At 45.7% G+C, this 10,443-nt stretch overlaps 1 protein-coding gene across 1 annotated transcript; it reads left to right on the top strand.

Moving 5' to 3' along the window:
• Positions 1 to 2,766: 2,766 nt before the first annotated feature.
• Positions 2,767 to 9,896, top strand: DHPS (deoxyhypusine synthase). Its single transcript, XM_066620392.1, has 10 exons — positions 2,767 to 2,844; positions 2,969 to 3,185; positions 4,148 to 4,312; positions 4,670 to 4,791; positions 5,026 to 5,122; positions 5,516 to 5,602; positions 5,752 to 5,857; positions 6,803 to 6,906; positions 7,984 to 8,109; positions 8,731 to 9,896. The coding sequence occupies exons 2-10, from the start codon at positions 2,982 to 2,984 to the stop codon at positions 8,824 to 8,826; spliced, it is 1,107 nt and encodes a 368-aa protein (XP_066476489.1). The 5' UTR covers positions 2,767 to 2,844; positions 2,969 to 2,981; the 3' UTR covers positions 8,827 to 9,896.
• Positions 9,897 to 10,443: the final 547 nt, after the last annotated feature.

Raw genomic sequence — 10,443 nt, forward strand, 5'->3', positions numbered from 1 at the left:
GCAATAGGGCCCTCAGGGATATAAGAGCACCTGAGGCAGGAAGGGCTCCACTTATTTATGTGAGTCAGCCTTTTCCTACATGAAGATCATTAAGTCCAAGTACCGTTCCACCATGACTGATGAACATTTGGAAGTGTGCTTGAGGCTGGCTGTCAGCAGCTACTGTCCGGACTATGCATCCTTGGCTGATTCACTTCAGTGCAAGTCATCAAAGTAAACTCAAGTAATTACAAAAAATGTTTATAGTTAATTATGTTGTGTTGTGCAATATTGGCTCATGTGGTTACGCAAGGTACACCAACATACATTGTACACATAAATGTTAAATGTTATGATGGCGTGAACAGTGTAAAAAAACTCTGGTAGATCTCCAGACCTTGCTAGGTTTCAAAGTAGCTCTCAAGTCAAAAAAGTGTGAGCACCCCTGGTCTAGAGCAATAAAAGATTTGGGGTAATTCCCATAACATTGAAACAACTTGTGATAATTGGAGTTTCTCTGGTGGGTTCTACATAGCGGGGTAAGTCTTCCAAAGGTGGGTAGCTTCTCCTCTCAGGATAGGCAGGTCAGGCAAAGCTTCCTGAGTGGAGGGGCTCCCCCTTGCTTCCCAGACTGACCTCTATCTCTAGAGAAGCAGGTCGGGTTTCCTCTTTGCTGGCATGCTCTGCAGGCCAGCATCTCTTTTTCCTTGAAGGGGGCACCCAACCTCCCCAAGGGATAGCCTAGTCCCTAGCAGGGACTGCTGCACTCCTTCCTGCACAGCCTTGTTTTTTGCTCATGGAGGTCTCCTCCAGTGCCAGGCAGCAAGTTGCAGCACCCATTTCAGCTGCCTTTTTTGCTCCTGAAGTCTCCTTCAGCTCTAGGCAGCAGGCTGCGGCTGCCATTTTGGCTGCCTTTTTTTGCTCCTGAAGTCTCCTTCAGCTCCAGGCAGCAGTGGCCATTCTGGCTGCCTTGGAAGCACACGCATGCCATTCTGTGCCCCTAACTGCCACCCGAGGGAGGATTGGGGTTGCAGGAGCCAGTCAGACAACTGTAGGACCCCGCCCCCCATGTTCCTGCAGCTGTGTACTTGAGAGGGACTTAGCTGGCAGAGTGCCCCAGCACAGAGGTAAGATGTAATCCTTTCTTCCCACATTTTTTCCCTGCAAGGAGACTGCAGGGAGAATTACACTGGAGTCAAGTTACTCTGGTCTAACTCAGGCCACAATTTTTTTATAGCTTTTGCTTGTAAGTTCCATTAAACTCAGCAGGGCTTCCTCCAGAGTAGACATGCATAGGACAGCACCGTCAGTCAACACAAAGGCAAAACATTGGTGAAGCTAATGCCATGCTGTGGGCAGGATGAGGAGCTAACTCACATCAAGTACTATATGCTCTCTAGATCACAGCCACACCCAAACAATGGACTTCAACTACCCTGACTTCAGTGTAAAAAAGAACTCCAAAATCCAAAATATGACATGCTGGAGAAATGTAGCAGGTGGGAGGGTTCAAAGGTTCCTTTTGCTCTCGCCCCCCCCCACTGAACAATTATTGGATACAGATTACTGCTAAATCAGCATAACTAAGCTGGTTGCAGAGCTATAATACAGAATGTCCCATTCACATATTCAGCACAAATACTAGAAAATATTGGTGGGCTCCTTCTCAATACATACTATCTTTTAAAATGTGAATACTAAAAGATGAGCACATTCAGAATTCACCAAGCCTGTCTACCTAAGATTTAAATACTGTTAATAATAAGATTTCATTGCAGGCGTTTGATGAATTGGATTGCAGGTCACAAAAGCTTATGCTGAAATAATTTTAAGCTAATCATTAAGGAACTACAAACATCATGATGACTTTTGCAGCAACAGACCAACACTGGAGAGAGAGAGAGAGAGAGAGAGAGAGAGAGAGAGAGATTAGTCTGTTTCTATCTGACCAGCTTCTATGGGAGAGTTTAGTCTGTTTCTATCTGACCAGCTATCTAGCTCATTTGGAGATATATATGAATCTTTCACTTGCGTACCCCCTTGGCAGCCCATTTCCATAAATTGTACTCCTCATGCTAGCAAAGTGTGTGCAATTAACGTAGCCACTATTATTTCAAACTTATACACTTTCAACTACTGATCTGTATCTGATCATACAGAAACTGATGACCAGAAACTAGCAGTTGCTGTGGCTTCTACAGCCAGCAAGCCACCTTCCTTCACACCTTGCCAGCCCTGCAAGGTCATCTAATACAGATCTGTCTTTCTGTGCCACTGTTCAGTTCTTTTTCAAGTACTCCTAAAGGTCCTGGCAATTACCCCTGGGGGGGGGTACACGCACCCCAGGCGTGGAACCACTGACCTAACAAACCAGAAGGGACTTCTGCGTGGCCCTCAAGCAGCCTAAGCCCACCCATGTTTCCGTTCTTTTGCTACACACCCCAGTTCTTGAGCTTCCTATCAAAAAGCGATGACAGTGGCTCAGAGTCCAAGCCCATCCACACTTTCCTGGGAGTAAGCCCCATTGCCTATAATGGGAATTACTTCTGAATGGACATGCATCGGGTTGGGCTCTCAACTCAGCACATAGTATAGTCCCTCGCATATCTATCAGCCTAGAATGCACGTGGCCACAAAACCCCCAGCTCTCTGCCCAATAACAGCCGCCAGCACCCAGCGCGCTTAAAAGCTGCGGCCAGCCTCGCGAGACTACGGCCTTCGGGAGCGCGCGGGCCCGCTTGTCGCTCGAACTCCGCCCCTTTGCTTTCGCACGCAGAGGAGCCGGAAGGAACGCGATCTGTGGGGGAGGTGGGGCTTGTCGCCGGAAGCGTTGGGAAGGGCGTGCTTGTTGTCGCAGCCGGCTAGGTAAGGGGGTGTCTCGGGTGCCGCTGGTTACGGCGGGGGCTCGCTTGGGTGGAGGCGGCTGTGCAGTGCCTTCCTGCCTGGGCGGCGAGCTCTAGAGGCCGCTGACTCTCTCCCTCCCCCGCAGGCCGCGCCCCCCGATGGAGCAGCCGGCGAGCGCCCTGCCCGCGGAGGCTCTAGCCGCCGTCCTGAAGCCCAGCGAGGGCGTCCCCGAAGGGAGTCTGACCGTGCGGGGCTACGACTTCGACCGCGGGCTGGACTACCGGGCCCTGCTGCAGGCCTGCCTCACCACCGGCTTCCAGGCCACCAGCTTCGGCCAGGCTGTCAACGAAGTCAACCGCATGGTGACTGCTCTGCGTGTTTCTGGGGGTGATGGTGGGGGGGTTGGGGAGCCTGGGGGGAGTAGGGAGACTCTTGGGGGCAGCCGCCTCCTCTCTTGGAGGGGCAGCCTTGAAAACGGTATCCACAGTGGCCCTGGGCTCCATGCATGTGTATGGTCAGCGCTTGCCACCACCCCCATACATGAGATGCTGTCAGGCGCATGCTGAGACAGATGTTCTTGTGTTGGTGGGGGTGTAGCTGGAGGGGGTGGAGCAGTCAGTCTGGCGGGGGGGGTGAGTGGCCCCTCCCTTCGGAGCCATTCCTGGCGGCCGGCAAAACAGAGCCGTACAGGTTGACGTTCATAAGCCAGAGTAGTGTAGTGGTTTGGGAGGTGGACTTAGACCTGGATGATCCAGAGCCAGGGTGGTGTAGTGGTTTGGGAGGTGGACTTAGACCTGGATGATCCAGGTTCAAATCCCCCCTCAGCCACAAAGCTTCCTGGGTGACCTTGGGCCAGTCACTTTCTCTCAGCCTCACCTACCTCACAGGGTTGTTGTGAGGACAAGAAAGGGGAGGAGCAGCTGTGTAAACCGCCCTGAGCTCTTTGGAGGAAGGGCGGTATAAAAATGTGAAAAATAAATAAACAAGAACATAAGAATAGCCCACCAGATCAGGCTATAGGCCCATCTAGTCCAGCTTCCTGTATCTCATAGCGGCCCACCAAATGCCCCAGGGAGCACACCAGATAACAAGAGACCTGCCTCCTGGTGCCCTCCCTTGAAATTTTTCTTTTGTGGTCTCAGAGGAATTCGAACCTCCAACCTTTCAGAGCAGTCAGTCTGGCAGGGGGTGGGTGAGCGGCCCCTCACTTCGGAGCCATTCCTGGTGGGGGGGGGGGAACGAAACGGAACCATACGGGTTGAAGTTCATCGTGGGGTTGAAGCCCCAAGCTGAAGGCTGATCCCAGTTGTTCTTTCCACTGCAGATAGAAGCAAAATTGACACCACTGAATGAGGAAGAAGATAATCATGCTGACCTGAATCCCTGTTCTCGTCACCTAACAGGCTGTACAATCTTTTTAGGCTTCACATCCAATCTCATCAGCTCAGGTGTCCGTGAGACCATCCGCTATTTGGTGCAGCACAACATGGTACGTTCTGGCCCGCTTTACCCCATTCCTTCTTTAACATCAAGGAAGTATGTGGGAAAGAAAGGTATTTTGTAGGAAAGAAGGTTACTCGGTACATTACGACACTGTTTTGTTTCCCTCTGGTATGCTAGTTTGGGTGACCGTTGTGCTGTTTTGCTTTAAAGAGTTGGAAAGAATTTTAAAAGAACCTGTTTTTTTCTGTTGGATCAACTGTAGGAAAGAGCTATTGGTTATCATCACAGCCTCACAGGAGTTAGGAACTGCTTAGGTCAACATTTTACAGAATTCCAGCCTAATAATGCTAATTGTAATTAGTCCTACATTGCTCCATGGTCTGCATTCCTTTGACTTGCGCAGGTGGACGTGTTGGTTACTACTGCTGGTGGTGTGGAGGAGGATCTGATAAAATGCTTGGCACCCACCTATATTGGAGACTTCAGTTTGTGTGGGAAGAAGCTACGGCAAAATGGAATAAACAGGTATAAATTGAGGGGATGGGTAGTAGTTGGCCCAAGCTGAGAATTGAAGGTCTTGTGTGGTCTGAGAGAGGTATTTTCCACAAATTATCTACTGTTCATGTTTCACCATGTCTTGCACTATGCTATGAGAGGGTAATTAGATGTATGTCTCACACTGCGGGGGGTCAGCAGAGGGCAGTAGGATAAAGTCTCTAGCCTGGTGGTGTTCCTCAGCCATGTCCTCCTCTCCTCCAGGATTGGGAATCTGCTCGTGCCCAATGACAATTACTGCAAGTTTGAGGACTGGCTGATGCCAATCCTGGATCAGATGGTGACAGAGCAGGACACAGAGGTGAGAACTGGAATGTTAGGGAAGGAAATGAACTAGAAATATTTTCAGGGGGGTATTAGGGTGCTAATAATTTTCTGCACGGCAACTGCAAAACATCTAAGACCTGTGAGCCTTTGGATTTGGAACAGATAGCGATATGGCATGTAAGAATGACAGAGGGAGAATTTGAGCCAAGTCATATAAGATCTAGCTCTGAGTGGAAGAGCTAAAACAAGTCCATTTCATTGTTTGTATTTGTCTCTTCCCAGCATATAGTGCATAATTTATTTGCTTAAAGGTGAATAGTTATGGCTTTAAAAGTTTACGCAGGCTATCCTGAGGCTCTAGCTGCAGTACAAGTTGGAGGAGGGCATGGCATAATCTAACAATGCTACTGGCTTTCCTGCTTTTCAGGGTGTGAAGTGGACTCCATCAAAGCTCATTGCTCGGCTTGGCAAGGAAATCAACAATCCTGAATCAGTCTATTACTGGGCACAAAAGGTAGGCTGAAGAAACAGAAATTTTGTTTTCCGAACAAAATAGGCTTGAAATATATACCTTACCTTGCCCTTCCCCACACTGCTTCCTTTTTGTATGTGTTAACTGAATTTTAGCATTTCAGTAGTCGTGTTTTTCCTGTTCCTCTGCAGAACAACATTCCTGTCCTGAGCCCAGCGCTGACTGATGGCTCCCTGGGTGACATGATCTTCTTCCACTCTTATAAGAAGCCCGGTCTTGTGCTGGACATTGTGGAAGGTGAGTTGAGTTCTGCAAAATAGTTTTTAAGTCAGCAAACACTTCAGTGGTTTGTCGGTTACCTTGTCACAGTTCTTTTTTTTCAAAAAAAAAAAAAGACTGTTCTTTTGGTGCCAATAATAGCAATTGAGTCTATAAGAAAATCAGACAAATGGGCCTCGAGGCAGATCTACAAGGAGCTGCTACACCTGAGGTTTCTGTTAGGCTCCTGATAACAAGAGTAACTGATATAGAAAGGCAAGAGATTTTGGGTGCAGCACAAAAAAAATGTTCGCCCCTGAATTTCCACCTAAATAATACATTTGGTCAACAATCAAAGTATCTGACCTTCTTTGGAGTGCCCCTTCGCAAGGAAGGCTTTTACATTAGCTCGCTGCAATGTGTTGCCTTCTAAAGACCTACTTGGCAGGTTTTGAAATGCCCCGAAGGAAGAACGAGTCTGTAACTGTGGCCTTAGAGAGGTAGACTCTCTTTTACACATTGTTTTGCACTGTGTTAGCAATCAAGTGCCCAGAGACCAGTACCTTCTCCCATTATTAAGAACTAAAAAAGGTCTTTCTAAGTTTGTCTACAATTTCTGTTGGCGGGAGATTCTGAACTCATGACCCTTCCAGTTGCGAAATTTTTACACCTGAGTAACTTGAAGAGGGCTAATCTGTTGGTCCTAAGCAACCTGGAGTTACTGCGCAAGTAAATTGTTGTGTTTTAACCTTTATCTGTATTCGCTTTTTAACATATATTTATATATTGGATTGTTTAGAGATATTATGTGTTAATTTTTATGCCTAATAAAGGTTTGATTGATTGATTTAATAGCAATTGAGTTTTAATTGAAAAATGTACTGCAGAAGCCTCAAACCCTAGGCATATCATATGAAAGTGTTCACTCCAGATGTGAAATCTAGGCTGTGCCTTAAGCATCTTTTGTCACAATTCTCCTTGTAGATCTGAGGCTCATCAATACTCAGGCCATCTTTGCACAGAAGACAGGAATGATCATCTTGGGAGGAGGACTTGTCAAGCACCACATTGCCAATGCCAACCTAATGGTGAGAGAGGTTGCTGCATAATAGATATGGGTACATAGGGTAGAAAGCAGAACTTCCATAGGGATGAAAATGTACATTTGTACTGGAAAAGTGTATGTGTAGGAATGACACCACCATTTGGCCGGTTCTTTGTCTTTGTGTTTGCTTAGGGTGGCTTTCTGGTCTGTAAAAGCACAGGGTGGCTGAATCTTTAGCCTGAAGTGGCTCAGTGCAAAGGATACCAGTGTGCAAACAAAGATGTTTCCAGTTTGACTCTCAGCAGTTCCTGATATTTTAGAGGAGTGCTAATAGTTCCATAATACTCTTTGCACACAGTAGATCACAGCTTCAGTCTCTGGTGTTTCCAATTAAAACAAACTTAAGTTTTGGGACTGGGAATGATGTACTGGAGATCTTCTGCCACAATAGAGAGCTAGGTGGACTTGAGAGGTGTCAAATTCTAAGAGGGAGATTCTTAATGGAGGAGATTCTCCACTGTCAACTTTTGTATGTTTTAAATCGGTGATTCCCAAACCCACCAGGAGAGCCAGAAGCAGGGCATTCCCCCTGAAGAGGTATGACTCTGCTCCAATGACAGCAACAGTGCTACAGAGATTGTGGCACTGTCAAGGGGCTTTATTACTTACCTGGTGGACAGTCCTGGCTTCTGCAGATCCTGGAGGCTCACAGCTCCCTGTGATCTCCTCCGCAGCTTGTTTGCAAAGCCTTTATCACCTATCTATAGCTATGTCCAGTTTTCGGGAAAAACAGGAAGTAGCTTTAGATCAGAAATAAGGGATTTTTACAGCAGAGATCACAGGGCTATGAGCCTCCAGGACCCTGCAGGAGGCCAGTGCTGCCCCTGAGATAAGTAAAAAAAAAAACCCTCAGCAACAGCAGCAGCGCTGTGGTTTCTGAAGCACTGTCCCCATCCACGCAACCACTTATCCACTTACCTCACAAACTCCTCCGTAGGAGTTTGGGAACCACTGTTTTAAATACATATGTCTGAGAATACTGTCCCGAGCAGACCTTCAGTTGTCAGTAAGCTGATTTCAGTTCCTATCTCTGATGTCACCAATTTTTCCAATTCCTTAGAGAAACGGCGCTGATTTTTCTGTATATATCAACACGGCCCAGGAGTTTGATGGTTCAGACTCAGGAGCTCGGCCTGATGAGGCAGTGTCATGGGGAAAAATCCGCCTGGATGCGAAACCTGTCAAGGTTTGTGTTGGGGCAAGGAGAGTACTGGCAGGTTGTGTTACCAGTGGAAGTAAGGCAAGGTTTTCCAGGAGAATTGCTATCAGGAAAATAACATTGGCTAGTCTGGCTATCCACTTACTGGCAGGGCTTTTTTTAGGAAACGTGTTAAAATGTTTAGGGATCATGTGTAGTGGGCAATGGCGCTGCTGTATAATTCAGTGGGGAAAAGAAAATGGAAGCAAGGTTGAAAAGTACAATAAAGGATTTATTTTACTGATTTAAAGCAAAACGAATTAGAGCTGGAGCCTAGCTAAACTTGCTCACTCATTTGAATTCTAGAGCAGTAAAACCTCCAGTTGAATTTAAGGCTAAACGAGTCTCAATTTGGAGCACTTAGAGCTCAGTTAGATCAATTAAGCTGAGATGGGGGGGGTTATTTATGAAGTGTGTGGTCTTCCTAGGATGTGAGTCTTTAGTCACTTGCCATTTGTCTTGTAAATAGCAATAGTACTGGTCTGGCTTATGCTGTCCAGCACATGTTCAACACATGCTTAATAAAATATTGATCATATAATAGCTCAAAATAAAAAAGCTATTGGGAACAAGCACTCTAAGTCTGTATTTGTCTTCTTCTGCTGACAGGTTTATGCTGAAGCTTCCCTGGTTTTTCCACTGCTGGTTGCAGAGACCTTTGCACAGAAACCAAATGCTTTTGCACCTGAGAAGCAAAATGATTAAACTAGTGATTGTTGCATGAGGCATCTCAGCTGTAAAGATCCACTTGTACCTGCATGGCATGGCATTACAGCTACTGGAACTGTTTGAAACTGGAGGGCATTTTAACTGCTAGGGCAAAGTCTTGCTCCTTTTTCACCCTGAATAGAGGCTGTACTTTTGTTCCAGTCAATGTTTGCTGCTGTTCCTGTGCTCACAATCCTGAGCCTCTTGAGAGGATGGTTTTGTATCGTCTGCATCAAAGGATGGTGTCATTTGAGAGGAAGGCTGTTGATTTTGTCCTTACCTCTTGTACTGGATTCTTCTGTGATGGTGGAGCTGGCTTATTTTTAACAGTCTGGAACTGCAGACAAATGGCCCATGTTTTTCTTTGTCAGGATCAGACCTTCCCTCCTTTTATTTGAATTATCCAATTTATCTTGGATTTTCCCTTGCTTTCTTTATTTTATTTATTGATACGTTTTATATGGAGTTAGTATGAAAGCCTCAACTTCCCAATAAACCATTTTGGTCCTTAAATGTGTTTGGGTGTCTGTTTGCTCTAAGAGTTGAGCACGCTCTACCTAAAACCAACTGTGCAAGTCCTGTTCTTCAGGGGGCCTTTCTCTGTATATTACTTAAATATAAGTTGATACTTAGGTTCCTGTTTTTCTGAGATCTTGTTTTGGAATTTAACTTGTGAAATATACTGCAACAAAAATATAAGGGCCAGTTGTATGAAGCGTATTCCACAAATAGGATGCCATATTCACTGGATACCAGCCTCAACAGGCGGGGGAACAGCCTCACCAAGGACAGGTTCATGAAATTGCAGGTGCTCCTTAAGAGATCCTGGACCTGAAAATAATAATAAATAATAATAAACTTTATTTATACCCCGTCCTTCTCCCCAAAGGGACCCAGGGGGGCTGAACCTAGTAGCACTTTCAGTGCCAAGACCCTGAATTGTGCTTGGAGTTGCACAGTGATGCTTTTTTACACCTGGTTGAGATGTGTGATGTGAGAAATTACAATGGTTAACTTTTTCATGACAAGTTGTTTACTGGCTTGGTAGATAAAATGCTCCACATGTATTTACGTGTCTAGTTTTCATTGTGTTAGAAGACCTTCTGCAGAATGTATACGCAAATTAGCTATTACAATGGAAACATGATGTACTGTAAACAAAAATTTGGGGCTACCACTTTATTCTCTTCAATTCATGTCTCTATTTGATGGAGTTTGTCTTCATCACCCACGTTCTGGCCTATGTTCTTTAACATTGGTGGCCAGTCATTTGCAGCACCAAGCCAATCAATTTTAAATATGCATGCTGTGCCTATACAGAGCAAAAAATTTGTTCTAATAGTTAATAGTTCAAAGTTGAGAAACTACACCCTCATCAGAAATGGTATTGCTATTTCTAGCATGCATAGGGTTTTCCAGTGCAACTGTTCAATCTCTTACCTTGAGCTACTTACTCATTTTGAAACAAAAGCATAACAGAATCATATGTCCTGGCCAGCCCAGTTGGCCATTTCTTTGATTTAAAGGAATGTTTTGCTTGTGAATTAAAGCTTTATTTGAGCTAGGGCTAAAGCTTAGAATCAGTTTTTCAATTCAGGGCTAAGCTGTGGATCA

Source organism: Tiliqua scincoides, chromosome 3 (assembly GCF_035046505.1).
Source record: "Tiliqua scincoides isolate rTilSci1 chromosome 3, rTilSci1.hap2, whole genome shotgun sequence".
Lineage (NCBI taxonomy): Eukaryota > Metazoa > Chordata > Lepidosauria > Squamata > Scincidae > Tiliqua > Tiliqua scincoides.